The sequence below is a fragment of the Cryptotermes secundus genome, unplaced genomic scaffold, assembly GCF_002891405.2.
Source record: "Cryptotermes secundus unplaced genomic scaffold, Csec_1.0 scaffold330, whole genome shotgun sequence".
Lineage (NCBI taxonomy): Eukaryota > Metazoa > Arthropoda > Insecta > Blattodea > Kalotermitidae > Cryptotermes > Cryptotermes secundus.
In genome coordinates this window covers 529,135-555,333 of record NW_019734317.1, presented here as the reverse complement: position 1 = coordinate 555,333, position 26,199 = coordinate 529,135, and the positions used below count along the sequence as shown (strand labels likewise).

Genomic DNA, 26,199 nt, shown 5'->3' with positions numbered 1-26,199 from the left:
GCAGGTAACCCTCAGAATCTACGAGCTTCTTGAAGTCGCCGATGAAGTTCTCTGCTGCCTTCGTGTCGGAGCTTGCTGCTTCACCGTGCCTTACAACGCTGTGGATGCCGGTTCTTCTCTGAAACTTCTCGAAGAACCACCCACGGCTTCCCTTAAATGCATATTCTTCGGCCGTTGATGATCCTGGCGTCTTCTTAACGAGGTCGGCGAAAATCACTTTCGCCTTCTCACAAATGATGTTCTCGTTAATAGTGTTGCCTTGCAATTGCTTTTCGTTTATCCATATGAGGCGAAACCTTTCAACATCGTCGAGAATACGTAACCGTTGCATAGGTATGCTTGTCACTCCCTTTGAAGCATCTATCTCCTTAATCTTGTCCTTGTTCTTGAGGGTAGTGCAAATCGTTGATGTAGACCGATTGTATGTGCGTGCTAGATCAGCCACGCTCACACCTCGTTCTCGCTTTTCAATGATTTTACGTTTCGTTTCTACGGTTATTTTTATTCTCTTATGGCTGTCTTCTTGCGGCTTTTTCTTCGGGGACATTTTTGCAAGGGTTATTAAACTTTGCATAAAAAAATCACAAATAATGTCTGAACACAAGTTTGGAAAAAAGTGTGATCACAAGCGACATTAAGATGCTAGCAGAACGAGTGCTAAACACAGACTGATATAGCAAGCGCACAATCCGGGACTTCCCCTCTCGTCACTCGTTATGCGAAACGTCGCTCGTTAAGCGAGTCTTTTTTTATTACTATTTGTTTTACTCGTTATGAGAGGTGCTCGTTAAGCGAGGCTCCACTGTACTTGATAATTTGTATTCACGAAGCGTCTGTCCACTTACAGTGAGATATCTAACCGCTTGGATCATTTAACGAACACCTATAAATGAGTCGATAGTCACATTACGTACTGTAGCTGGGGAAGGATGCCATCATTTCGGCTAATAATATCGAAATACTGTTACGTCATTAGATATACACTTAAATAAAATATACAGTATCTATGGTTGTGTAACTTCAATGAATAGAGCACAATGGAGTAAAATCTCCGGCATATAACAAGCTCACAACTTGCAGACCAACAGGCAACATTAAACCTTTAAATTCCAGTTGTTACTATACATATCACCTCCTTTAACGTACTAAAACTCTGCATTCTGTCCACAGAGTGTATCTGTGTGTTCCGTATGATTCTCACAATAAACAGCTTTCACCAGTTGGGTTCTGTAGTGGAGACGTAATGCGTTTCCTGTGAGGTAGGGACTGAATTTTTATATACCGGTTAGAAAAAAATTCAGTCTTTAGAGGGTTAAAATGTTTTCCTACGCCGCGTCGCTCTATCATGCATATGTATAAGATCTATATTTGAACTAGGAGCTAAGCGAGATTTGAAGCCACCAGGAAACTTACTGGTGCGAACTTTCTATAACTCCTTGCTGAAACTGTAGTTCCGTTGTGAGCTGGGTTTTCGATTTCTCTCGCATGATGCATATCTTTTTTTATTATGCTTCTTTACAATCTACATCATTACAGAGTGTTAAGTAAATGTGTTGTAGGTGGTTAGCTTGCAAGGGAAACATCCAGTGATGTTTCTCCTACATGTAGTCTTTTTCATTGATTGATGATGTCTTGGGGCCATGTTCCGTTCAATCTTGTCACTGAACCGTTGGTGTATAGCCCTTCTATTAATTCGTTGTCATGGTTTACAGTTTGATTTTTGTACCTTTCAGCCATTCTTAGTACCGTATTTACGCATGTATAGGCCGCACATTTTTTGCCAAAAATTCAAGAGGAAAAGTGGGGTGAGGCTTATATTCGAAATATTCGAAATTACACTTCATTTAAAAAAAAATATATTCATAATTAGTAATACAGGGTGTAATACTCCTGAAATAATATTCCAAGAAAATTATTTTTTCTATAATTTCTGTCTGAAAATTGTGCTGCGGCCTATACACGCACGCGGCCTATACATGCGTAAATACGGTATTTCATTTTTGGCGAAGGGTATCTTTAGGTCGTTGTGGAGTGTAAGGTTGCTCACATACCATGGCGCGTCTGCAATTGCCCTTAGTGTATTGGATTGGAATCTCTGGATGAGATTGATTGTCGACGGCTTAGTCATATCTTGACAACAGAAAATGCAGAGTGTATGGTACAGCTCACGTACTGTATGCCGCACAGGGAACGCCCGTGTACGCATGCGCAGCGTGGTGGCACCGGTGGGTACCGTGCGTACACAACACTGGATTGTCGGGAATGTCGTCCAGGTACGCGCTGTCCAAGCGCGCGCGTCGGAGTGCTGCTGTTAGCTTCTCCAGGTCGTCGGTTGATTTCAGACGCGGAATTAGACGCCGATCCGAGCTCTGAAGCAGTCGCAGCTGATCTGAAACACAGATAAAGCATGACAGGCCTCCCTCATGCAGTGCTAACCTATGCCGATTATATAGACAAATAACATTTAATCTTGTATCTAACAAATATCATTAATACGTCTAGATCAGGTCAATCTATAATTTATCTAGGTAGGGTATGCTTACAAAGAAACGGGATAATGCAGTCGAAGCGACAGGCTACAGGCTGGAACACCGAGGGGTCGGAGTTCTATTCCCAAAGAACTTTTATTTCTCTATCTCGTCCAGACCGGCTCTGGGGTCCACCCAACCTCCTATTTATTGGGTAACGGGGGGCTCTTTAACGGGATAAAGGCGGCCGGGCGTGAAGCTGGCCACTCACCTCTAACTAGAGCCATGGACAAGAAAATGTGGTTCTATACATCCACTGCCCCATACGTCTTCATGGCGTAGTGCTTAATTAGTTAAGCATAGATATATTTTTTTAGTTATTTAGAGAGGGTGGGTTTCCCCATGCACCGCGACCAGTTTGATCTATTGTGCTTCCCTCTATGATATTCTACCAGTCTCTATACTCTACCGATAAATGGTGCGTACCATCAGCCCCGCCGAGCAAGCGAGTTCGGCCACTTGCTTAGCGGTGCTTATAATGCTTCCCCTATCTATCAGAGGCCTTAGAGACTATTGTTGGGCGGGAAACGTCCTGGAATTTGGCTCAGTGATCCCCTTGGGGGATATGAGGTTCTTTTACGTGCCGTAAAGTTACAACACGGGACACACAGCTTAAAGTCCCTCCCGGAGGACTTGTTCACTGAATTTTTCCGCCCTTAAAAATTCGACGACCTCCGCCGGGTATTTGAACCCGCGTACCACGAGTCATGAGGTTGGAACGTTACCTCTAGACTACGGAGGCCGCTTAAGCATAGATATAACTTCACCTTTACTTCAGGGTATGCCCACTCTTTGTCAGTCTATCACGTCTATGGGTAGCAAATGCAAGAATTATATTTCAGTTTCAAGATTCCATGTCACTCCAGTTCCATCAACCTGTTTTCCCATAAACTTTCCAGCCCATAGCGTGCATATTCAGTGAAACTGTGATTTCAACATGTCCCTCGACGGCTATAAAGTACAGAGCTGAACGAATGGAAACGTATGTATGCAAAAGTGGGAAGTGTCGAATTTTTCAGTTGAATTTTAAATGGGCAAACAAAGGCTTAACTAGTTGAAGTAATTCTTAAGTTAAGGAAGTACGACATATGTTTAAAACTGAGTGTGTGCCTGTATACACTACGCCATAAAGCTGTGTGGAAGGCATGGAGGCAAAGTTATGCGCATTTTTAACCTCAACACCAGACAGATGAAAATTATGAGTTTGATACTCAGGCCGTATTCGCTGGTGCATTCATACTATCCTCTCGGCAGGAAGTTCAACTAACAGCAGTTCGACCTGGTCAGTTTCAAGTTTAATTTGGGTTTAGCTTATGAATTCATCTGATTACGTTGTCAGTTGTTTTGGCACAAAAATCGCGACACAAAAATTCTGATTATATCTCACCGCTGCCATCAGATTACTATGTCGCCCGCCTGGCGACCAATTTATTACTACGAATGCGGGGATGGGGCACCCAAATTTCTTGTTTAATCCCACCTATTTGCCACCAGTTAAACGTCTCTGGATAGCGCCTACTCCGCCCAATGACTAACTATTACGAATACCCCAGTAAACACTCAGTATGTGAAAACAAGAACAAATATAATAAAATCAATAAATACATATATACAACCATAAAACTTACACAGTATTCTAATTCACTCATTACAAGTACCTCGTAAAATCGGTTAACCAAGCTCCTTTAAACCTACACAGTACAAACCAAATTTCCTGTTCCAACACTCAAACCCAAATCAACTTATATCTCTTAAAAATCACGTGAAAATCAAATTCTATATCCTAACGATCGATTTATAAGTCAAACATTATATATTCTGACAAACGTTTAGTAAATCAAGTGTTACATCCTAACGGTCAATCAACGGATCAAATTTCATACTCTGCAACCAAAGTTCATATCCTGACAATCATGTAACCAACTTTTATATTTCGACAAGCCATTAGCAAACCAAATGTTACATCCTAACACTTAATTACTGAACCAAATGTTTATAACTTAGCTATCAGTCCACAAAAGAAAATGTATGTAATCTAATAATTAAACAGAATTTACACTTCAACAATTCATTGGCTAAGTTTATACGCTAAATTCTTTTGATCAATTTTATCCTAACAATCAATTAAGAAACCAAAATCCATAGCCTAATTGTTATTGAACCAGAATTACACACTAACAAATAATCAGTAGACCAAAGTTATCACATAACAACAGCGAACCAAATTCATACTCTAACCATCATTCGCTAACCAGAATTTATATCTTAACAGTAACCCAAATTTCGTATGCTAACCATCGATTAGTGACCCACATTTCATCCCGTAACACCAGTTAATCGGATTATCTATCGTAACACTCAATCAACGAGTCAAAATTGGTATTTTCAACAAGCGACTAGAGAATCAAATGTTACGTCCTAACAGTCAATCAAAGGATCAAGTTCACACTCTACAAACAATAAACCAAGTTTCATATACCAACAGTCAATCATTTAACCAACTTTCAAATTTTAACCAACAATTAACAGATCAAATGTTACATCCTAAACTCAATTACTAAACCAGATTCATGCATCTTAATAACCACTCAATAAATCAGAATTACTCTTTTACAATCTAAAGTTTATATGCTAAGGTCATTTAACCAGTTTTATCCTAAGAATCAATTAACCAACCAAAATCATTGAACCATAAATTACATATTAACAACCATCAGAGTCAGTGGCTGAAAATGAACACATCTGACGTCATCCCGTCTCCTTCCTACCACGCGACTGCTCCGAGTGACTCCTAAAAGTCAGAGTGCATGCGGCTTCTCCTGTCCGAGCCCCAAAAATTCTTCAACGTTCTCGCACTCATGAAAATGGTCTTCACTCAAAATCCTAAATTCGAGAAATTCCTCCTGGCCGATAACCTGCCATGCGAATGCGAGAATTGCTTCTGTGTCGTTCACTTGATTTGTCAGCAATTTCTATAAACTACAGAATTGAAACCGGATATCTAAGGAATGTGCTACGTCTAAAGGTGATCTCAACCCTGATTTTCCGGCTGAAAACCTGTGGTTCACCTAACGTATTTCAATTTACAAAATCTATATAAATAAAAATATAAATGTTCGTTTGTTCAAAATCTTAAATCCCCGAAAGTTCTTCGCCGATTGCTTTGAAATTTTGATACAACGTTGCATTCGAATACGCGTGTGTTTTTATATACCTATTATATAAATGTCACACCTGTGACAGGTAAAAACATGCTTCTTTTGAAAAACAGTGCCATCTGTTGGACGTAAAAGCAACACACGCTATTGCAGAAATGCAAACTTATTGTTTGGGATGAATGCACAATGGCGCACAAAAAATCGCTCGAGGCTCTTCATCGATCATTGCAAGATTTGCGTGGAAACATCAGACCATTTGGGAACGCATTAATATTGCTTGCAGGAGATTTCAGGCAAACATTACCTGTAATTCCTCGATCGATACCAGCGGACGAAATAAATGCTTGCCTGAAATACTCTACTTTGTGGCGACACGTAAAGACGTTAAAATTAACTACAAATATGCGTGTTCAGCTGCAAAACGATCGATCAGCTGAGATATTCTCACATCAATTGCTGGCAACTGGGAACGGAAAGGTGCCGGTTGATCTGACCTCAGGACGAATTTCATTGCCTCATAACTTCTGCAATTTAGTGACGTCGAAAGAAGAATTGGTTGAAAAAGTATTTCCCAATATTCAAACCAATTATAAGAATCACGATTGACTGAGTGAACGAGCTATTCTTGCGGCCAAGAACAAAGACGTCTACGAACTTAACAATATCATTCAATCTAACATTCAATGCGAGGCAGTCACATACAAGTCCGTCGACACTGTTGTGGAAGCAGATGAAGCGGTTAATTATCCAACAGAATTTTTTAATTCACTCGATCTGCCAGGGATGCCACAGCACGTACTGCAATTGAAAATAGGAGTGCCAATTATCATGTTGCGAAATATCAACCAGCCAAAGCTTTGCAACGGCACGCGGCTTGCAGTAAAAACTTATTGAGCAACGTCATAGAAGCGACAATCTTGACAGGACCTTTCAAAGGTGAATATGTCCTCATTCCTCGCATTCCTATGATTCCAACGGATGTGCCATTTCAATTTAAGAGATTGCAGTTCCCAATTCGATTGGCGTTTGCATTCACCATCAACAATGCCCAGGGCCAATCTTTTGAGTTGTGTGGTTTAGATCTAGACTCGGGTTGCTTCTCACATGGACAATTATATGTTGCGTGTTCTAGAGTCGGCAAACCAGACAATCTCTATATCTGCACAGACAATGGAACAACAAAAAATACTGTATACCTCAAGCATTGTGAAATTAAACATATTAGAAACGTGCGCTTTATCTTTTCTTTCTTTTCCATTTAACCAGACTGAACCACAGCAACGCGTGGCCGGGTACAGCTAGTTCATAATAAATTAAACATAAAATCGACTCGTCGTTAAATAAAATCATACCCATTAATAACCTGGGGCACAACACAGTGACCTTGAGTCGTCATTCAACTCTTTGGCTCTGCCAAGCAATCATGATTCGCATTATAAAAACATCGTGGTTTCCATCCTATCCTACCAGACTTTGTAATTGTGACAGAGAAGGTGTACTGCCCTAATTTCCCTTATTCGATTATGGCAGTTGTGATATTGTTCAGAATTTATTAGAGGGCGCATGGGAAGACGGTGAACCAGCGGCTTTCCTAATAATAATAAAAAAAGACTGGAAACTGATTAATGAATCCAACAGCGAAATGTGCGCCTCTCGAACCATCTATCTTACATTTAAAATGGCGTAGTGTCAGTTCCCCATAGTTTCGAATAAGGTAAGGGATGTAAGTTTTGAGGTTTTCACGGCGATGACTATGAAGAAAGTCGTCTTCTGGGTTTAGGCGCTGTGTATTCTTCGTTTTGGCCGACGTTTCGGAGGAACGTATCGCCTCCATCTTCAGAGCAGTGAATGGCTTGGAATGCAGAGAGCAATAGCAGTAGCAGCTACTGCTCTCTGCATTCCAAGCCATTCACTGCTCTGAAGATGGAGGCGATACGTTCCTCCGAAACGTCGGCCAAAATGAAGAATACACAGCGCCTAAACCCAGAAGACGACTTTCTTCAAGGTAAGGGATGGCTTATAACTTGAATTCTGTGACCCTCATGTGGTCCACTCATTTAACGACAAACGAGACTACAATGAGTGACAATCAGCAAATCTTTACGTAACGTTTCTTTCAGTTTTCCAAGAACCAGACGCGATGTCATCTGAGAGTGGCTACAAGCGAATTTTAAAATCGTCGAGGAAAGAAGGGTTATCGTGAATCATTTCGATATATATCATGTCGAGTCATACTAAGCGGCTGCCTCAGTAACCAACCCAGTCAGGGACTGCAGTGAGAAGCTGGTGGTATTCGGCTGGTCAAGATATTCTCTGTGTGTTTATGGAAACCGAAGGTTCATTACCATTCTCACAAAAGCCTATCATGTGACACTGCAATCCAGTCCACATCTTTACATTCCATTTCTTACTTGTTCATGATGATGCAACCTCTGATGAGGGTCACGTGATCGATACACGTTGTGCAACTGACAGTATATCATAAAGCAGAACGAAATTTACGTGCCGCTATATGGCGACCATTTTGTTTAATGCCAATGTTATTCTCCCGTCCTGCCAACATCCGTCAAGAGGTCTCTTCCTTTCGGATTTTCACATAAAAGTATTCCAAGTTATGCACACATCCGCCCAACTCGTACGTGCTGCATATCCCACTCCAGCGTTGGTCACAAAAATTACTGGCCCGTAAAAATTATGGTATGCTCGTTAACTATATATTTCAGCAGCTCTATCGTCCACCTACAAGCTGACATTAGCATAAATTTAAATTTGCCCTTGACTACCTCCTTCGACGTTCCAATATGTTGTAACGGATTTGAGCAACGCGTTGCTAGGCAACAGCTCTGTAAACACGGTCCAGTACACAACAATAGATGAGGCTGTGCTTTCTATGTCGTCCGCCCCACGCCCAGCGCTGCTAACGGACCAATGAACTCGCTGTCTGACACGTGACATGTATTTTCTGTGTTGTCTTCTCCATGCAACAGTAGAGGGGCTGTGTTTTCTGTGCATCGTGTGCACGTTATATGTGGTGTAGTACATCGATATTGGGAGTGTGTAATTTAGTGAGACTTCTACAGTTCCTGTTGTAAATCCATTGCCAGGAAACGAGTAGTGAAGACTAGATAGACTGAGAAGACGAGTGTGCAGTGATTCTAAATTGTGTAAATCAACAATAGTGTAATAATTAATTGTAGTTACGACTTGTGAATATCCAATAAATCGATTAGCCCATCCAAACCGCGTCTATAGCCACTCCTACACGTGACAATATTTATAGTTAATGACTATCTTCCAATCTCTTTCGGTCCTATGAATTCTGTAGTTGAAACAGTATCGTTAAGCAACATGTGAACAATTTATTATNTCCAAGCCATTCAACTGCTCTGAAGATGGAGGCGCTACGTTCCTCCGAAACGTCGGCCAAAACGAAGAATACACGGTGCCTAAACCCAGAAGACGACTTTCTTCAATTTATTATTCATTAATACGTCGTGATTCTACTTCGATTCAAACAATCGAATGTGAGGACGCACGAATGTCAGACATCGGGATGCGACGTCGTAAACGCCTGTCCTGGAGTGCAATGGCGCGTCTCATGAGAGCGTTGTAGAACGTGCCCAGTATAGCTGTTCGTCCCTTCAATTAATGAAGACTAACTTCGTAATTTGCCTGTACAAATTCTGCAGCTTCAAGTCATTTGTTTTCCATTCTTTTAGAAAAAATACAGCAGCTTATTCTCACGAATAAAAACAAACGCGCCAATACTTTTTATTTTTGTGTATCTGCTGGAGAAAGTGGGTGGTACGTGTACCAATGGCAGACTCGCGTGACAATCAATCTTATGGTAAGCCGAATGTCGCTCTGAAGTCGAAATAATTCATAAGACGACGAAGCCTGCAAAAAGAGTTTTGGTTAAAGCTTTGATGTGGCATGCAGCCTACCGTAGAGATACTTCTCGAAGTTGCGGAAGGTGAACACGCCGTCGTACTGCCTCATGCCAACTGTAAGGCCTGCCTTGTGGTAATCGTCTACCAGACGTTTCACCAGCACCTGTTCGTTGGCCCTGCCAGCCCGGATTTGCAGCCTCTTCAGCTCCAGCAACTCCTGGAAGATCCGCCTTTCTAGGTGGTACCTACAGACGCAAACATTTCACGAAAATATCACTTCCTGCCTAGGATAAAACATTCAAATTCCAACTCTTCTCGTGTCGCTTCTGTTCAAAACACACCTAGTAATTCTTGCGCTCACATATCGCACTTATATCCAACATCATCTGCTGACAGATAAGGCAAGACCTTTCTCCCGCTGATCTTCAATACTGATAAGCATAGTATTTACGGGTATAAGGTGAAGCCGGTATAGCGACTGGCTACGGGCTGGACGACCGAGGGATTGCAGTTCGAGGTCCGGTAGGGTCAAGAGTTTTCTCTTTTGAAAGTCGTCCAGACTGGCTCTGGGGTCCACCCAAAGCGGCCGGGGCGTGAAAATGACCCTTAACCTCCAACGAATTCCCAGGTCAAGAAGACGTGGAATTATACATCCACTCCCCCTACGCCTTCATGGCGTAGTGCTTAATTAATTAAACACAGGAACAACTTTACCTTTACGGGTATAAGAGCTTAATGACCGCAATTATGTCTTGTAGAAGTCATTATTAGCAGCTAAGGAGAGGACGGACAGGAGAGCCTCTGTTAACATTGTAGTTTAGAGTTTTATATAGACAAGTTTCCATTGACAGCGTCCATATTCAGTAAAATCGTTATTTAATATAGAACAGTGAAACATTGGCTGTACTACCTGTGGAAAGTTCACCTAGAAATGGAAACTTTATTTAGAAGGTTTCGCCCTATTTGTTGCTTTTCAAATCATTCAGAATAACGTGCAGGCACGTTTTAGTGAAAGGAAAAATTGAAAGAAACATATATGTGGAGAAAATCGAGTCCCCGGTGGAGATGTCGAAATAATAGCTATTGAAAGAAGGTAAAGCCATCCCTTCAACAGGCTTTGGAGGCCCATAGGGTTGTGAGACGTCGAGACTCCCACATTTTCTAGACAATCGGCTCAAAAATGGCGGTGATGTCGACCTTAAATTGCGGCCGCCCTTTACCCTCAGGCAGATTTCTGGTATAATTTCTTTTTGAGGCTGAGTCGACCCCAGGGCCATAGTGCGGCTGGAAGGATTAGGTAAATTGGAAATTCGAACGACCTCGTCAGGAATCGAACCCGCGACATTGTTTTCTTTTGTATCCTAAGAGCCAAATCAGACAGAAACCGACCGTTATAGATGGCCAGCCTGTAACTGCAAGAAATGCGTCTCTGTTGTTTAGTGACACAGTTTCCAGTGTCCATCATGATGTTCTGTTGCCAGCTGAAGAAAAGAGGTCTGATACTTCCTTTTTTAAACAGGCAACATTTGCCAATAAAACTTCATTTACGTCTCTCAGCATATATTGCTCAGTAACTGCGCACAAGTGCAGTAGTCTTTTAAAAAACCCTCTAATTTACCGAGTTTCGGTATTTTCGATGAAATATTTTTCTAATAATATCCTGTCTGTATTTTATTAAAGCAGTCCTTAAAATATAACCCAACATGGAAAGAGTTATGAGATCTTACATTTGACAAATAGTTAATGGAGCAGATCTGCAATTTATATAAGAATTTAAAATTTGCGGCAATATTATTGGACTGAATTAATCCGAAGTTTTATTACAGATTTCGATATTAAAGCACGTCTCTATTTACTTGCCGTGTGCATATGAACTCTTACTGTAGTGGTGTGTGATGTGCAACAAGGTACAGTGGTGCTGACAAGGTGCCCTACTTGCGCATGCTCCTCTGCACGGCCTGCGTCACGGACACTGTAGTAGTTGGTTGCTCGCCGTCGGTCCGACACGGCCGAGGAATGCGACCACGGCCTCTGCCTCTCGTCTGGCGCGCGCTCCGTGTCTGCTGCTGCTTGCCGCTGTTGCTTCTTGTGGTGATCTTTTCTCGACGGGGTGAGGGTTCGAATCCCGAGTCCAGCAGCATTGACGAGTCTCCGCCATTCCGACTTCGAGCGGTGGATGCTCCTGATTCGGTGTTCATTTCTCTCGCTGCGCCTTCTTCCTTCTCTAGAGGAGAGGATATCGTCAACTCTTGCGTACTAGCTCTGCTGTCTCCATCGGTTTTATCATTATCCTTGGCCGCTTCATCCCCGTTAATATCATGTTCTAGTTTTTGAGCATCTTCCTCTGTTGGTGAGCCTCCATTGTTTACTTGTTCGATCATAGCCTTATCTTCCGATTCTGCATCTCCTCCTCCTGCTTTCTCTTTTTCTGCATCTGCCTCTTCTTGGTCGCCTTCTTCGTGTGTCTTTTCACTGTCCTTCGTAAACGTTGTTTCTTCCTCTACTTCAGCGTTTCCTTCCCTATCCTCATCCGCCTCCTTTCTGTCATTAAGATCAATCCCAGCTTCAGGACCTGTCTCACTTGAAATTAAGTCTTCACTTTCACCTTCATTCGTTGCTTGAACTCCTTTCCCCACACCAAATTCTGTTTGCGGCTTCTCTTCATTTGTTCCTTCAGCTTCTTGTGTTATGTCCCCTTTACCCTCATCGACTTCGCTTGACTTCTCTTTCCTCTCTGTGTCTCCTTCTTTAAACCTTTGCTGCACTTCTTCTGTGGCTGCTTGTCTGTCACGGACTGCAGCTTCGTCTTGTTCCTGCTCAGTTGTTCCCGTCGCTTGAAAGGTATCGCTAACGCCCTCCGTGTCCGGCTCGCCGTTCTTACTCGACTCAGTCTGTTCCTCTGCACGCGATGCCTCAGTGCTGCCCTCGTCGTCATGCTGATGAACTAAAGCGGTAACCACTGCGCGTGTCGTCCCATCTTCTCGTTCCTGTTCTAGTAGAAGTGCAGGATCCTCCGGCTGTTCGTGTGCTTCTCCCTTCTGCCGCACGCCCGCCACTCCTTTCGCCGTCGCTATTTCCATGACTTTATCAACTTCTTTAGGTGCACCTAAGGCGTCCACTTGACTGACTCCTTTCCTTGCCACTTTCTTAACAGACGACTGTCTTGTGGTATCTTTGCCTTCCGTTTCTTCCGTCGTCTGTCTTGTTGAACTGTCTTTTGTAACAATTTTCTTGTTTGTTTTCCTTTTGCTTCTCTCTACACTTTTTCGTTCAGTTTCGGTTTCCTTATTACATGAGGTTTCTGGCTTCTTTCTCTTATCTTTCTCTAAAGCGCTTTCCTTTTTCTTACTCTTTCGTGAGTCAACCTTGTTTACAGTGTTTAATTTCTCTTTTGATTTGTTCTGGTCTCTCCTCAGCTCTGTCTCGGCTTTGGTAGTAGTGACTTCCTCTGAATTTGACATCTTTCTAGTAACCTCGCTATTGTCTTGTTTCTCAACAACTTCCTCTTCAACTTCAACTTCGCTGCTTCTTTCAGAATCTTCTTCTATCTGTTCTTCTTGCTCTTCATCTGTTACTGTCTTTCTTTTTGTCTTTTTGCTTCTAATGGTGGTCCTTTTCACTCTGACATATTCCACATCGCTGTGCCCATCCTCTAATCTTTCTTTACTTTTAGATCTCCATTTTGGTCTTTCGATTTTCTCACCCCGTCGTTTCTTGTTTCTAACCCAATTGGAATCGTTCATGTCATCCACCATATCGGCATCCTCTTCATCGCTTCTTTCGCTGGACGCTCCCTGATCCCCTCTCCTTCGCCATCTCCGGCTACTTCGTCGGTCTCTTTCACTGTCCCAGTCATCGCTAAAGTCATCGTCTCGTCTCCTCCGTCTGCGTTTCCTCCCTTCACTATCCGCACTATCACTAAAGCCTCCAGTATCCCTGTCACCTCTCCTCCGTCTTCGTGAATCTTCTTCCACGATTTCTCTGTCCACATCATCGATGTAATCCGTCTTGCGCCGCTCCCGCCGTCTTCGTCTTCTTCGTCTGCGCATGCGCTCCTCCCCACTGCTCTCATCCTCAAACCTGCGATGTGTGCAGACAAGAGGGGCATCTATTTTTTCCACGTGACGTATCGCAACGTCGTCGTTCATTCTAACCTGAAAGTACACAAGCTCAGAGTAACTCGGTACATGGAAGCTGGAAAGTAAACAAATACACACTATTCGTTAAACAGAAGCATTTTTAACGCTGGCTTAGTCTCGGAAGAGTTTATCTTCCGGGCTGTAACGCCTCGTATTCCGGTGATATTCCACCGACGTTTCGGAGCAACATATCACTTTCATATTTAGTGTCGAAGAGTAGGCTAAGCAAGAAACCTGCAAGAAGCAGGTAGGAAGCGCAGCAATGAAATGGTCTTGTTATGAATAAATAATAAATGTTGAGTGAGTCTTGGCTTACTTAACAAAGATGCTCGAGTACACCAGTTCGACAGTGTCGAATGCGATGAAAAACAAGAAAATATAAGTAGGTAAAAACTTGAAGAAAGCAGTCTTCTGGGATTTGGCACCGTGTATGTGTGGTGTTAACCGACGTTTCGGAGGAACGTATCGCCCCCATCTTCAGGGTAGAAGAAAAAGTATAAGAATTCTGCAAGCGACAACACCGTGAGAAATGGTAAATCTTACAGGTAAAAACTTGTAAAGAAGAGGCAGTGGCCTATTTCAAAATATTCGCAACGAGATACTGAGGATAATAAAAAAAGTGACAAAATGACCAGAAATCCTGGTCAGTTTCGATCATGGAACCTCCAGCATAAAAGTGTATATACAGTATTACCAACATACCAACATGCTCCATGGACATCAGGCATCTATATGTAACCGCACCATCGAAATCCTTCCCCCCCTTTTTTTTTTAATAGCTAATAGAGTTTAATAGTAAGAAGTTAGGAAAAAACAAAGGCTTAATTAAGACACACTATAAGCACAAGGAATAGGCGATGAGCAGATAGACCAAACTTGCGCGGACAAGGACATCTGCTAGTCCTTGCGTCCAAACATCTGGTGTTAACTATCTAATAAACAGACTCTACACATACCCAATAACGGAAAAAGAGACACAGATAGACTAGAACACTATTAAAAACATACTACATAACAACGGATACAACAAAAACATAATCAACAGACAAACTCAGACAAAACGAAAAAAAAATCAAACCCATATACGAAATGTTCCTTCTGGTGAGCTGTCTTTGGCAAAGTAACTGACTCCCTTTTGTCCCAATGGCGAGGTACAGGATGGCAAAAGGTCTAATGCGACACGAATTTTAAAATATTTCTCAAGTTAAGAATAATTTTATATTTATATCGTGCTGTGAGAATTATATTTTACATGGAACCGCGCCGTGCATGCAGTTTTTGTCTCTAGGAAGAATGCACTGAAAAATCTAACGCTTCCCTTCGGCAATGATGTCCATGATTTACCAATCCCTTTGTTAAACCGTCGGCTTATTGTGAACTAGGCTTCCTTCAGTAGCCCCAGATGTCTTGTACATGTTTGTAGCCACTCCAGAGATATCACGAAAAAAGAACACGGGAAACATACTTTAAATTGATTATTAAACTATGCTGTCAGTAGTGAGACTGCCTAAGTCCCACTTTGTCCACCACAAATGCTACAGGATCTGACGTGGAAACGAACCGGTACTGCAGCTTGGGAATATGACAACAGCCGCCTCAGGTGGAGCACGGCGGGAAAACGTGTTGTGGGGCAGAGAAGGAAATGTGGGAGTATGCGATTATATGACATGGAGTTGCGTTCAGCATGACGGCATACCTGAAGGGTCCTCCGGCCGGCGTCGTTGAGAGCTGCGGCGTGCTCTGCGAGAGGGCTGGTCCCTAGCGAGGTCCGACCGCCTGGCAGGGACAGTGTAGCAGCAAACTCCGGGGTTGTGTACTGCTCTGACTGTGTCTCCGACATCGCCCCTCTGCGAAAACCAAACGGATATTACGAGACTATCCCGACACCCCGAGATGAGAGTCCTCATGCTTTGCCTGTCCATCCCAGATTGGCTCTATCTTGAACTCTGAAGACGGAGGAATGTCGGCAACGACCCCCAGACTGCATGGCGCAGAATGACAGAGGATTTTGGAGCAATTATTATGAAACAACGAAAGAGGATAGGCTGCTCTCGGTTGATGAAAGGAATCTTCGTGTGCGCGGTTTACTGACCAGGAAATCATTTAGTCAAACAGCCCGTCTGCAATTTGCTGTCAGTCTGACACTCGCCAGATAGTTGCCTAAATTTGTGTTTATGTTTTTTTCTTTTTGTTAACATCTTTGAAATTATCGCAAAATAGAAGAGCCCTTAACCCGTGTCCGCGTATTTTATGTCTGTAATTCCTGGAATTCAATTAAACTAGGTGTATGGCAAATTCACATTCAATATTATCCGTCGAATTTAATTTTTTTTACCTCTATTGGCCTCATATAATATTTGCTTCACAGAAATTTAAACTGAATTTTGTGGATTTTCTCAACAACCACTCGTCTTAAAAACAACTGGCATTAGCAACCAACCCAGAACCCGCAAAGATGTATAAATTGCAAGGAAAAAGAAATGTAACGTTGTCTCTATGCTTAATTAATTAAGCACTATGCCACTAAGGCATATGGGGGAGTGGATGTATAGATCCACATTTTCTTGGCCTCTGCACTAGTTGGAGGTGAGCGGTCAGCTTCACGCCCCGGTCGCTCTACCCCTGAGAAAAGAACCCCCCGTAGCCATTGGGTAGGAGGTTGGGTGGACACCGGTGCCGATCCGGAAGACGTTGAGAAAATTTTTGACCTTACCGGGACTCGAACTCCGACCCATCGGTTGTCTAGTCCTTAGCCAGTCGCTATACCGACTACACTATCCCGTCTCATCACGTAATTTGCCGTAGGAACTACACACGGATTTAACTAAGACAAGCCAATTTCTGTGTTCGAGAGGAAGTTCCAAGACCTAGGATATGATAATGTGCTGCGTGGTCAAGACTGTCACATATCTCAGGGAGCGGTGACAGGCCGGTATGGGGTACTAGAAGGGGGACAGCCGAGAGGAAACAGGGAACAGTCTACTTCAGTGTCACCTTCATCCACCATAAATCTCACATTAAACCGCCTGGGAAAGCAAAGTCCAACTACCCGACCTCTGCAACGGTCTTAACGACGCACAAAAAGAAATTAACTGCATTTATGAGCAAAGCAATATCTGCAGTGTTCTGAAACAGTATCTTGTAAATTGATGTACACGGTGCGTCCAGGATCCGTTAGGACTCTTTTTTTTTTTTTTTTTGCCCTGCAATACCATCTGTTGGCGAGTTGTGACTCTCGTCGGAAAATGGCGGTTGAACAGAGAGCCAACATCAAATTTTGTTTGAAGTTAGGCAAAACAGCCGGAGAAGCGTACGAAATGATGAAAAGTGTGTACGGTAGTGATTGTTTGAGTCGTTGGAACATTTGTCGATGGTATGCTGTATTTCGTGACGGCAGGGAAGACATTTAAGACGCTCCACGTGCATCAAAGCCGAGAACAAGTCGCACTGAAGAAAATGTGAAATAAATGGCCGAAATCCTTGCATCAGACAGATGTGTTTCTGCAAGACTAATCGAGGAGCTTTTGGGAATACCAAAAAGGACTGTGCATCAAATTTTGACCGAGGATTTGGGCAAACGGAAGATCTGTGCGCGGTTTGTACCGCACGCTCTGTCAGGCGATGAAAAACATGCCAGAGTGGAACACTGCAAAGACATGTTACGGTCGGCCCAAAGTGATATAAAATTTACAAAATCGATTTTTACTGGTGACGAGACGTGGTGTTCTCAATATGAGCCTCTCACAAAGCGGCAGAGTGCAGCGTGGTTGAGCCCAAAGAAGCCGAAACCAAAGAAAGTGCGCATGCAAAAGAGTCGAGTAAAGACACTGCTAACCGTTTTCTTCGATTCCAAAGGAATCATTCACAAGGAATTTCTGCCAGAAGGTCAAACAGTGAATTCTGATTATTATCTCGGAGTTCTCAATCGATTTTGGGCGAGAATTCTTCGAATTCGACCTGAATATCGAGAGCAAGGTTCCTGGTCGCTCCTCCACGACAATGCCCCACCTCACAAATCGAAGATCGCGCGCGACTTTTAGGCCAGAAAAGGGATCACAGTCCTTGATCATCTTCCGCATTCGTCAGATTTGGCTCCAGCAGATTTCTGGTTGTTCCCAAAAGTTAAGTTGGCGATGGAAGAAGACCGTCACGACACCATCCAGGACATCCAAAGGGAATGTACCGCAGTTTTAAATGCGATTCCACAAAAGGAGTACAGTGACTGTTTTAAAAAAAATTCAATCGATTCCAGTTATGTATTGTTCTTAAGGAGACTATTTTGAATAAAAAGAGTGAAATTTTGAAAATAATTCACGTCTTGTATTTTTAATTAACACAGTCCTAAGAGAACCTTGACACACTGTGTAAATAGCGAGGTGTTAAAATACGCAATTAAGGCTTTCGAAAAATACGTGTAGTCCTGATGCGGTGCACTGATACACTCTTGCTATTGAAACAATGCATCATCTCGTAATGCTTGAACTCATCTCCTGACTTGCGTGCTACAGACCTCTGATTTCCGCCCCGTACACGAGCAGACTTGTCTGTCAACTTGCTAGCGGGCACCCCACCATGCAATTGCAGGTACTTGGCACATCCTCTGTTTCCCCGGTGAAGAGCCGCGTCTATGGGGGTCATCAGTTGTCCCTTGCTCGTCCTCATGACCGGATTCAGCAGCGCCTGGTTGTCCAGCAGGATCTGCAACACCATCCCATCGTCTCGTTTTTGGTTAGAGGCACACAATGTTTCGGAAGCTGGCTCTGCTTCCGTCTTCAGATACAAGGAAGAAATTTACTTTGTCGTGTTCTTTAGATTCAGCTATTTCACAGCACATCCCAATAATATTTACTGTGCAGAGACAGCATAAGTTGATCGCAACTTGCTAAAGTCATAAGTCGGATTAGTAGTTACGAGTTGACGCACACCGCTCGCTTACCTTCACGTAAAGAAGCTGACGAAACTGCTCTAATGGCGTTGAGGCCTTCCTGCAATGGCACGTGACAGAACATGTAGCCCGCGCTGTAAGGACCCAGCTTGTGGAGAGCGGGAATTTTGAGAGAGTTGGACAGCAAGATAATTTCATGACACAAGTAATTTCTTGTCTGTTCCAACTACTGCCGTCACCTCATGCCACGGTGCTAATTTTGTTAATTAATAAAATAAAATCTATCCTTTAACAGGCCATGGGAGGCCTAAGGATTGTGAGACGTCGAGGCTCCCACATTTTCTAGACAGTCGCCTCACGGATGGCGATGAGGTTGTCAGCCTTACGAGCCGGCCGCCCTTAACCCCCAGGAAGATTTCAGGTACTCATTTCTGTTAAAGGCTGAGTCGATCCCAAGGCCCTATGGCGGCTTTAAGGATTGTGTAAATTGAAAAAGGACTTCATTGGGAATTGAACACGAGACCTTCAGGCTTGTAGTATAGTGCCTCAAGCATCTACGCTACCGTACGCCCTAGTCAGCCACTTTTGTCAGGTAACTGTCTGTTTAGCCCGCCACTTACATACTCCTTTCTTTACATGTTTAGACAGTCATTGGCTTCGTCAGATTGTTCAGTATCACTTTCTGTTACTGCTGAGGTAACTAAGCTGATGGATGTTCATCCATGATATTTCTCCCATATGAACTTGATTTTTGAATGACAGTTCTAAACTTTCCACGGATATGTACGTATGTGAGTGCTCTTCCCCAGCATAAGAGTACACACATGGAAAGGACATCATAATTATATTATTATTATTATTATTATTTTGCCCTGCTCGGTATATCAGAGACCTTGCATTGTTCAATATCTGCGTCTCATGTAAAAATTGTCCCTCTGCTAGATGTGCATCAGCTGCTACTGCTGTTAGCAGGGACGCTGACGTATTCGGAGCCACAGAAGTTCTGTTTAATTGTATTTTATAATAAAGTATTATTATTACGTATGTGTATGTATAAATATTACCTTTGTCGCCGAATAATGGCATAACCATTACAAAAGTATTTATTATATTTTCTCGTCTGTTTATTATAACTTTGGTTTTTCATAGAATTATTATTATTATTATTATTATTATTATTACATAAAGTACCTCATTTTATATTTTGTTTGTAAGTTTTATATTGTTTATTTCCATGTACTCGTGCTAAATTTGTAACCGGCCTCTGCGCTGTTAAATTTGCAAGTAAATAAACAAGAATTTAATTTAAATTAATTTATATTAATCCTAATATCATCGTCGCCCCTGCTTTATTGTCGTTGTTACCTTACTTGCGAAACTAGCTGCGTCCATTTTAATTACAGTGTTGGCGTGGTTTCATTCGTAACATCGGATTGTGGATGTTAGCAGTTATACTGCATTTTCACCGTAATGTTGGCTACATTATCATTTTATACGATTTTCCTCCTTTTCACAGCCTGAAAGTTGTATATATATATATATATATATATATATTGCCTTGATTCGGTCCGTCTATGTGAACAGCCTTACTCTGGCAGCGTGTAACAAACATTTCAAGATTATAGAGGAAATGATGTGTTCTATCCGAATTTTCTCGTAATTACAGTGCAGTCTCTAACGGTCTAATCTTCAGAACACACTACTGCAGGTGTCAACACTAAGGTGCTGTGGCCTACGTGCGCCTGTCAAGTGGCCGCGCGGTCTGGTTCATGAACTGTCTATACGGCTCGAAAACTGGGGTCGTGGGTTCGAATCCCACTCAGGGCGTGGATGTATGTGTGCGTTTATTCTGTGTCTAGTTAGCGGCCTTGCGAAGACCTGATCTCCCGTCCAAGGAGTCCTACAGAGTGTAACTAGAATTACGAAAATGAAAAAGAGGCCAGAGCCCGATAAAGGGCTGAAGAGCCATTGACGAACGAATGAATGAATGAACATCCGCTTTGGTCTGGTGTAGGAACAGCGCATGTCAATGTCGTAATTTCCTAGTGCTGCTACAACCGGGTTGTCGTGTTGCCAGATGCGCTGATATAGCGTTGTGGATGCTGTTTTAATATCTTCGTTTGAGGTTCTGACGCCTGACACTATGTGGTATATCTGTCCCCAATACAGACACTGCGGATAATTTTGCTCTAGATGACTTGCAGCCTCTGAGCCGGGGATGCAAGTGCGCAAGACATTGTATCTTCTGAGCAGCGATTGGGTTTGGTTGGGCAANGGGGGGGGGGGGGGGGGTTCAGAGATTTTTTAATAAGGTCCATAACAGACATAACAGCCGACAGTGAGCGGGAGACTGAGACTGCGCGACCGACCGCGCGCACAGCTTACAGGCAATACGGTCCTGACTGAGGATTTTGGTGTTTTTCCTTGCTCTCTCCAGGCAAATACTGGGATAGTAACCCAATAAGCCAAGACTGCGCTTCTTTCCTCTTCCTGTCCAATTCATTCTTTACTATTCTGACTTACTGCCTCTGGCTTCCCACCGCGGCGGTCCGGGTTCTATCCTAGGGTCATGTGGGATTTGTGGCGGACAAAGTGGCTCTAGGGCAGGTTTTCTCCGAATACCAAATCTTGTTCCATCAACTGCTCAACATTCTTTAATCGTTCTGTCACCAACGCTATACTATATAAAGTCGGGAATTAAACCGCTGTTAAAGAAGCCGTAAATAAAGAACACTCGGGTGTGTACCTTGCACATCTCGACGTTGTTGTTGACGGCCGCGATGTGCAGCGGACAGCGGCCGTCATTGTTGGGGGAGTTGACAGCGTCAGGTCTCTGGGTGAGGAGCCAATATACCAGATTCTTGCGCCCCGACACGACGGCCTCGTGCAATGGGTAGTCGCCCCTTACGTTGCGGACCCACAAGTTGGCGCCGTGCGTCCCCAGGATGCGTAACGTTTCCAGCTGACCTTTCGCGGCGCCGCAGTGCGCAGGCCTGAGGATGAATCATCACGCTCATAAGAAAATTCGCTACTATTGTGCAATATATGAATGAGTGTACTTATTTTGTACGTACCCTTACGTATACGCTTTCTTCAGTAAATATGTTTAATTCTTTTTACTCCATTATTTCAAGAATTTTAAGTACGATATACAATAGATCACTGTAGGTCGCGGTGCAAGGGCCGAGAGGGCCCACCCTTTGTACATTCATTCATTTCATTTGTTTGAATTATGAAAAAAACATTTTTTTTTGTACTATGAGTTACGCCTTCTGCGTGAATAGTAAATTTGTCTCTGTTTAATTGTGGGTGTCTGTAGTGTTTCAAGATGTCTACCATTAGAAAGGGTTCTTACTAGTTTCCTTTATGAATGTATCAAGCTATTGGGCCGTATTTGCTCTACAACCTTCACATTTCATCTCTTGGTTTTTCTTGTGTATGTTATACTTTACGTTAGTCAGATCAAGGCGAGAATATGCCTCAGTGGTTTGGAACTCATCGTCAGTCACGTCTACCGATGCCAAGAGGCTTCGGTGCCTACAGCAGAAGTCTGCTTCCATTTGGTTCTGTCCTTCCTTCCCTCATGCACCTTACAATTATAATTTATGGAATTCAAGTCTACATTCTCTACGTAAACAGAGACACGCTGTTTCGGTTCAGGTTTGCAGCGGCCTTATGTTCTGCCCATCCCTGTTTCAAAATATTCGTTAAGGTACAGAATTTCAGTGTTTGTTTCCCAAATAAACATGGTACTCGTGCTCGGTGCGCCAATGCTGCCAACGCAGTGGCTAAGAGCATCGGTGTTACTGATTTCGCTCAGACAAATTCTATAATCGCAGTTACTGGTTTTCTCAAACTATCTTACTGTAATCTTAATACGTCCGTATGCTTCTAACGTAAGGTGGAAATACTAGTAAAAACAAAAGGGTAAAGCTATACTTGTAACAGGCCGTTGAGGCCAATAGGGCTCAGAGATTTCGAAGTTCCTACATTCTCTAGACAGTCGGCTCATAGATGGCTATGTGGTTGTCAGCCATACTCGTGGGTCGGCCGCCCTTTACCACCAGAGAAGATTCCTGGTACTCATTTCTATTAGAGATTGAGTCAACCCAAGGGCCGTAGTGTGGCTGGAAGGATTAGGTCAATTGCAAAATCCGTGAACTTCCGGCTTGTAACATAGTGTCTCAACCACTTAGGCCACCCCGTGCTCCATAATAATAATAATAAATTAATAAATAAATGTATGTACTTATATGTCCTGTTGATTTCGTATTTAAAACGAAATAAATAATTAATTTAACTGTTATTACGAATATTATTATTAGGGCTGGCATGCGTCTCACAGACAAGCACTGATGCCAGCAGGTGCTGTCCGCGTGCGTAGCAGAGACTCTGCCGCCGAAACTGAACTTCCTGCCTCCGAGAGTTTGTCTAGGGCGCATTCCATGGTGAGGGGAGTTTTTGGCCCCCTATAACGGGACTATTTAGCTAAGGGGAGTAAATCCTGAAAGAAAGTCTGTGCTTCTCCAGCAAGTTGGCGGGTTGGGCTTGAGGTTCACAACCTCCTAAACAAGACAATAGCCAGACGACTCACTGGACGGTGACCTAAAAAAAGAAAAGGAGGGCGTCGGACAGGAGGGAATTGAAAAATGCCTTGAAAGCGGCCAGAGCCAAAACTGGGCTGTACAGCCATTAGTGGCTGTGCTATTAATCACTTTTATTGTTACTTCAGAACTACAATACTGCTTACTGGTATTGTTGTCCTATGTTTTTCTTTCTTGTGTAAGGCAGTAGCAATAATTTTTCCACTGTTATTCCCTAGACTGGTCTCGTGACTGTCGTTTTTGTTCTGCCCGCATTTTATTAATAGTCCCTGCATGTGTTACGTCCGCAGATGTGCTCAGTAGCTGCTGGCTCGGCATGTAATAGTAACGAAGTGAATTGAATTACTCTTGCAAAATTGAAGTAAAGAAAAGTAAGGGTAACATTTAAGCGGCCTCCGTAGTCTAGAGGTAACGTTCCCACCTCATGACTCGTGGTACGCGGGTTCAAATACCCGGCGGAGGTCGTCGAATTTTTAAGGGCGGAAAAATTCAGGGAACAAGTCCTCCGGGAGGGACTTTAAGCTGTGTGTCCCGTGTCGTAACTTTACGGCACGTAAAAGAACCTCATATCTCCAAAGGAGATCACTGAGCCAAATTCCAGGACGTTTCCCGCCCAACAATAGTCTCTAAGGCCTCTGATAGATGGGGGAAGCATTATAGACACCGCCAAGCAAGTGGCCGAACTCGCTTGCTCGGCGGGACTGATGGTACGCACCAATATCGGTAGGGTATAGAGACTGGTAGAATATCATAGAGGAAAGCACAATGGACCAATACTGGTATAAGTGCATGGGGAAACCCACCCTCTCCAATAACTAACTAACTAAGGGTAACATCAGTAAATTATTCAGTTTGCTTCGCTTGGCAATATTCTATTGTTGTTCCTTCCGTGGCGACGCAGTAAGATCAGTGCGCATTGCAGTGCAACTTGACCCGACACGCGGAGACATGCTCCACTCTCCTTCAAAACCGCTGGGACATTCAATGACAGATCAGTTTCCATTCAGTCTTGGTAGTGACTGACATACTGCGATCAATATTTAATATAAACACAGTTATAGTTTGAGGAAAGTCGATTTTAATTATATTTAATTTAATATACAATTAATTACAAATTAACATTCTAGCCTTTTTCTCCTTTTTTTTTCCCTTGGCACTACAGCCCCAGTGGGTTTAGGCCTGCCTCCATGAACTTCTCCGTTCACTTCGGTTTTTCTAGATCTTACACACTCGGTAGGACTCCTTGGGCGGGTGATCAGCTCGTCGCAAGGCCTCTACCTGCACACAAACACAGAAAAACGCACACACACAAACTAAACATCCATGCCCTGAGTGGGATTTGAACCCACGATCCCGGTTTCCAAGCGAGCGAAGACAGTGCATGCCTTAGACCGCTCGGCTACCGTGACCGACGGCCTTTCTCTTTTACATTGTAAAATAAAAGAAAATACTTTTAGTCACCGAGACTATGTTAATGAGATTATTACATTTCTCAGCATAAAACTGGAAATAAAAGCAAGACGTTGTAATTTGTAAATGTACAATTAATTTTCATTACGGTGAATTAATTAACGATTTATATCGATTCCTGCTGTTGTACTATGATGCAATATAAATCCAATACGGAAATATGATGAATATTGTCACGCAGAATATGTGATTATAGACTGTGTTTGGATTGGTGAATAGATTTATTGACCACTTACAGGATGTAACTGCAAGTAACTGTAACACTGCCGTTATTTCCATACTTTACGGTCTTGTTACTAGAAGTTTTCTGGTAATGGCCCCGACAAATGCCATTCCTCTGCCTTCAGCCCAAGTCCTCTCTTCACAGACTCCCGTACAGAACTGGACCTAACCTTTTCCTTGCTTATAACATCTCGGCACTGACCACGTAGAAAACACAGCTCTTCTATTGTTACGTTCAACTGTTGCATTATTAAGAATCTGCTGGCTAGAAACGGGAACGTTTTTACCGAGCCGTTGCCCATAAACGGCCCTGGTGTACCAGTCCATCTAGCGGTCTTTGCATAGCAACGGTTCCTCAAACTACATTATTCTCAGAGCTGAAGACAGTATTGCTAGTTTCATGAGTAAGTTCGAGTCGGACTGATGTTTGGAGCTGTTGTTGGTATATCAGGATGGTTATAATTAGCACTTTGCTTCTGTCAACCAAACAGAACTACAAGACTATCTACGGTGGAAGAAAATGGTGTAAAGACAAAAGCAGAACTTTGGTCCTCGATAAAGTAACACATTGGAGCCATTTGTTCAGAATTCTAGCCTGGCAGCTTCCTGGAGAAAATCTGGTTTTGAGTACCCGATTCCCTGCAGCAGTGCTCTGTGAGTCCGGCTTTCCAACAGCGAAAAACATGAAACTAAATGCAAGGAATAGACGGGAAGTTGGTAACGGCTTGAAATGTGCACTTAGCGTGACAGAACCTCATATCTCCAAGTTATTCAAGCGAAAGTAGTGCAAAATTTGCGACTGAGAAAATTGTTTGATAAATAATATTCGTCACGTGTTTTCATTTGCTGAACAACGGACCTAACATTGGCATATAGTATAACATGTGTTTACTTTTATTCAACATGATCCATAAGAAATAAAAATAATGTGCCACGCCACCTGACAGCCGGAATTGTTCAGCCAAGATAGACGTTTATTGCTAGGCAACGACTCGGCTACTTCCATGAAGGTCACTGGTACATCTGACACGTTTATTTAATCACTTCCTTCGGCTTCCCATTTTCCAAAGCATTGGAAGAAAGCAAAGGTTATATCGTTACCGAAACCCGGCAAGGACCCAAAATTTCTTCAAAATTTACGCCCGATTAGCCTCTTGTCTACAATAGGCAAGCTATTCGCAAATGTTATTCTGAAAATAGTCGAAAGGCACATTGAAGTGTGGGATTGTCGTATGAATGAAGAGACAACCACTAGTTGAACTGTCCTGTAGGATTTATTGCAGCTGCACAGTATACACAGACG

General features: G+C 42.9%; 1 protein-coding gene across 5 annotated transcripts in view; it reads right to left on the bottom strand.

Annotated features, from left to right (window-relative positions):
• The window catches only part of LOC111868568 (protein phosphatase 1 regulatory subunit 12A), a 99,124-nt gene that overhangs the window by 4,734 nt on the left and 68,191 nt on the right, over window positions 1-26,199 (bottom strand). For 4 of the 5 annotated variants that reach the window (XM_023859328.2, XM_023859327.2, XM_023859329.2 and 1 more), the window contains exons 7-12: window positions 21,347-21,593; window positions 18,226-18,413; window positions 15,412-15,562; window positions 11,512-13,730; window positions 9,631-9,821; window positions 2,174-2,389 (exon numbers count right to left, since the gene is read on the bottom strand). In XM_023859328.2, coding sequence (XP_023715096.1) covers window positions 2,174-2,389; window positions 9,631-9,821; window positions 11,512-13,730; window positions 15,412-15,562; window positions 18,226-18,413; window positions 21,347-21,593 — 3,212 coding nt within the window. Of the gene's footprint in view, window positions 1-2,173; window positions 2,390-9,630; window positions 9,822-11,457; window positions 13,731-15,411; window positions 15,563-18,225; window positions 18,414-21,346; window positions 21,594-26,199 lie in introns of those variants that run through there. The other variant, XR_002843525.2, reaches the window with a different exon arrangement.